We start from the raw sequence: 4102 nt of genomic DNA, 5'->3' as shown, positions 1-4102 counted from the left end.
GAGCACATACATTTAGTCACAGTAAAAGCTGAGCCCATAGATATGTGTAGGAGGGAAACAGGTCCAGCGCTATAATCTTTGATGGCTGTTGACCTCAGTAGCCCATTAAGAGTGAAGTGCTCTGTTAATATTATCAGGAAGATTCCAAACTCTAATATAAGGGGGAGCTTGTTTATTTAGAGCGATGGAGGATTTTTGATACTATTGAATAGGCTCTCTATCCCACATGGAACAGTAACAGATCTTTTGATAGATGGAACAGATTTTTTTTTCTTGATGAAACTGAACCATATAGCCCTTCAGTAACAATACTAATGTGAGATTAGATCAATTGATAGAGAAACTGAAATAAGGTCTGAATTATACAATACTTTTATGGTTTTGCACTTTTTGGTTCTGTTTAAGTTTTCATTTCCATTTTACTGTGTTTTCAAGTATTTGAGTTATATGTACTTCTTGTTTACCCTCTGTTGCCCTCTTGTGTCAGTCTCCTTCCTGTAGCTACCTTCTAGATTATTCTGTCCTCACCTGCTCCCAATCTGTGCATTACCCCAGTCAGGTAGACAAGGTTATGATCCGAGCTTCCTAGTGGGGGGAGGGGGTGTGTAGGCGTCTTTAACGTTTGCATAAAAAAGGGGCAGGGTTTTGTTTTCCCTTGTTTAACATGTGAAGTGCTTTTTTCTGCTGAAGTCCTGTCTGCACAGATAAGTTTAATGCCGTCCAGGGAAACCACTTTGTCCACTTTAAGCTAATCTAACCACGTCTCAGTGAAGCACATGATACTTTGTTTTCTGTATCTCCCTATGAAGCGGGTTAAAGCTGCAATCTCCTCAGTCTTGTTGCGCAGCAATCTTACGTTTCCAATGATAGCCAATGGGAAATGTCTTTTCCTCTGCTTCATCCTAGCAACTCTGCACCCCTCCATTTTCTCCTTATTTCTGCAGTCCCGCAGCATGTTGTGGAGCAGCACGTAGTCCTATTAGCTGCTCCCGTGTGTGAACAATGGGTTTGGAGTCGCAGACAAAAGGATCTTCCATTGCAGTATCAAAAAGTGCTGAAAGTAGGAGAAACCTCAGCACCATAGACCCAGAAGTTGGCTTCATCTGTGCACATACTTTCAGAATATCAGATAGGGCATTCACTAATAGAAACCAATCCAAAAAACAATGTAAAATAGAGAAAGCAGGAAAGGAGAACACAGAGTCGACGTAACAGGCTGCTGCATGCACAGCGCCATCTTGGAAAGGTTGACGTATTTACTCCCACTCCCCTTTAGTCCCCTGGTTCCTCGTTGTTTCTTATTTCCTCATGTGTGTTTTCCCTGGTGTCTCCTGGTTTTTGGTGTTTCTGTGTTTTGTTTGGATCACATTAAACTACAAGAAAGCCACCTCAGCTTCCGTCTCTACATTTGGGTCATCCAAAAAACTGTACACAAAATGACAAGTGCATGCAGTGATCTGTCACACCAATCTCCTTTAGTTTGGGGGAGGTAAAGGGGAGAGGTTATCAAATACACAGCATTAAGGATGGTTAGAGTCACTTCAAGTGGCCAAATCAATTCAGAACCAGCTTGGTGTGAAAGGCCATCTGCCAAGGTTGACAGAGGGTCTGAGAAGATAAGCAGACGCCCATCAATGGAAACTCTGGTTGGACCATGATAAACTGATGGAGGGTGATTATCCTTGTGAATTACTTACCTGGTTTGTCAGTTCTGTCCATCTCCATAGAACGCTGTAGGATTCAGCTGGAGGGCTGACAACTAGATGTGGCGAGCACGGCCCAGAGTGTCCCCGATGCTGCAGTCCCAGAGGGCAAACAGGAGTCCAAAGCCCAGTCAGGGATACCACTAAGAACAGGCTGGTTCAGGAATCCAGGAGTCCACAGGGAGTTCAGGCGGAAACATTCAGATGGGAACAGGCCAGCTCAGTGGTTGTGAGGCAGAATAATCTGGCCCTGATAGCTGGGACTGAGCCATATATAAAGAAGCAGGAGCAGGTGGATTAGATGAGTGGAAATTGGAAAACAGACCCAACTCTTAACTGTAATGTTTGTTGATTGCAGCAGCCCAGCTGCTATTTTGATTCAAGATGGGGTCACAGATAAAAAGGGCACCAGGCCAGATGAAGCTACTATGACAAAAAAAGGAGAGTTTAAAATAAAGTTTGAATTAAAAAGTAATTCAGAGTTGGAGAATAGACTTAGAATAAAGCAGAATAATGAAAAGTGTTTCCTGTGTCCTCCAGCAGCCTAAGCCTATAGAGGCATAACTACTGTATAGAGAAAGATGAGGAAAACCTGAACCATTCTAACTATAAGCTAGCAAGAGGTCGGGTTTATTCCTAGCCTTAAAAGTTGAGCAATAACCCTCTCCATAATGGCACCCATGAGTTTAGTTTACTCAGAAGAGAAACTAATATAACATCTATAATTTACAAAAAATGCAGTCATTTGTCACACCCATCCTTTGGTTTAGTAGAGGGGAAATTAAAGTATGGAAAAGGGAGATGTTATCAAGAAGAGAGCAGTAAACAAGATAAGATGTTTTACTTTTCCTTAGCTCAGAAGCCTTTCTCCCTTTTTGTTTCACTTTACACTCATTTTTATGGCCAAATCAATTCAGAACCAGGCTCAGTTTAGAACCCTATAGCTGATAGAATTGGAAATATAATAGAGGATATCCAACATTAATCTCTACATTGCACTCATGGACTCCTAACTTTGAGACAGGCCTCATCAGATCAGATAATGCCATATTTCCCTGAAAGCTACAGCTGATACTGACCCCAGCTGGCGAAGCACAGAAACACTTGGTAAACAATCAGAATTAACTAATAAAAGACATCCCATAAATATATCCAAAATAATATAACTTCAATCCTCCTACTGAAAATTTACAAACGATACAGAGTCCAGCTACAATATTTATGATATTTAGGAAAATGACCTTAATTTAATGAGCAAGCAATGGAATCTGATAACGTCTGGATATAGCCACAGTTTAAAGCTGCTTTTATTTACACATCTTTATACACAACGATTGTGTGTGTACGGTAACACACAAATACATGCACACATCAAGATTATTTGGAGGGGTTTTTTATAGAGGTGTTGGTGAAGCTGCAGGCCACTTTCTTTCTCTGGTTTTTACTTAGGAGAGACTGGTGGTGCTGGGGTCCTGTTGCCATGTTTTATTCGGTCCTAACTGCAATGTAAATTGTGTTACTCTTGGATTCTGAAACTTTTACCCTCCTTGCCATCACTATCTTCATCTTCAGGTGACAAATACAGTTCTCAGACTGTGCAATGTTGGAATTTGTGATACAGTGTCATGATCTTGGAGCTGATGACTGGCTTGATTGTTCATTCTGTTCACCTGCCTAGCTCCGCCCAGTTTCTCATTACCATTCATCTGATTCACCTACTCCAGTCTTTATTTAACTGGCCTGTTTCCAGTCATCAGGGCCAAGTTATTCTTGAGCAAGTGGAGAGAGTTTTCTAGCATACCTTAGTGTTACTGATTGCCTGATCCTTACCCGTTCTGTCTTTGGACCTCTAAGACTGCCTGTCCCTGTTCTTTTCTGTTTGCCTGACCTGTCATCAAACTCCTGCTGAACTCTGCCTGTTGACCAAACCTGGACCAAAGCCATCTTTGTTATTAGTTGCCACTGTCACTGTCGACTTGTAGTGCCTATGGCGATAGCGCGCTGCTTTGATAGCAAATCCCATAATGCTTTGGGCTCTCCGCGCAAAGCATTCCGGGATATATCTGACTCTTCCTAGACCTTTCTTTTCTTCTGCACTTCGTAGACAAGGTGAGAAAGGTAAGCTTCAATGACTGGCTGAAACAATAGCTTACCACAAATATACGCCTGAAAGTGCAAATGCGCAGAAAAAGATAGCTGACAGGTTTAGCACGTAGGACAGCCTTAAGTAAACAAATCACCAGAATGATTGACATTTAGGAGGACCACTTATTTAAGGGTTAGGGTTAGGGTAAGAGGATTAGGGCCACTGAAAAAAAAAAAAAAAAAGAAAACTGATTTTTAAATTTTATTTCAGTTTAACATGAGAAAAAAGTCAGAATTCTGACTTTTTTCTCAGA

At 41.4% G+C, this 4102-nt stretch overlaps 1 protein-coding gene across 1 annotated transcript in view; it reads right to left on the bottom strand.

The window, feature by feature from the left end:
• The window catches only part of LOC107100117 (tripartite motif-containing protein 16-like), a 10224-nt gene extending 6577 nt beyond the window's left edge, over window positions 1-3647 (bottom strand). Inside the window, exons 1-2 of the mRNA XM_015398485.1 lie at window positions 3534-3647; window positions 1698-1796 (exon numbers count right to left, since the gene is read on the bottom strand). Of these exons, the coding sequence (XP_015253971.1) occupies window positions 1698-1796; window positions 3534-3647 (213 nt within the window). The remainder of the gene's footprint in view (window positions 1-1697; window positions 1797-3533) is intronic.
• Window positions 3648-4102: the final 455 nt, after the last annotated feature.

The sequence above is a fragment of the Cyprinodon variegatus genome, unplaced genomic scaffold (assembly GCF_000732505.1).
Source record: "Cyprinodon variegatus isolate N-32 unplaced genomic scaffold, C_variegatus-1.0 Scaffold937, whole genome shotgun sequence".
NCBI classification, from domain to species: Eukaryota; Metazoa; Chordata; class Actinopteri; order Cyprinodontiformes; family Cyprinodontidae; genus Cyprinodon; species Cyprinodon variegatus.
This window is presented reverse-complemented; position numbering and strand designations above follow the sequence as displayed.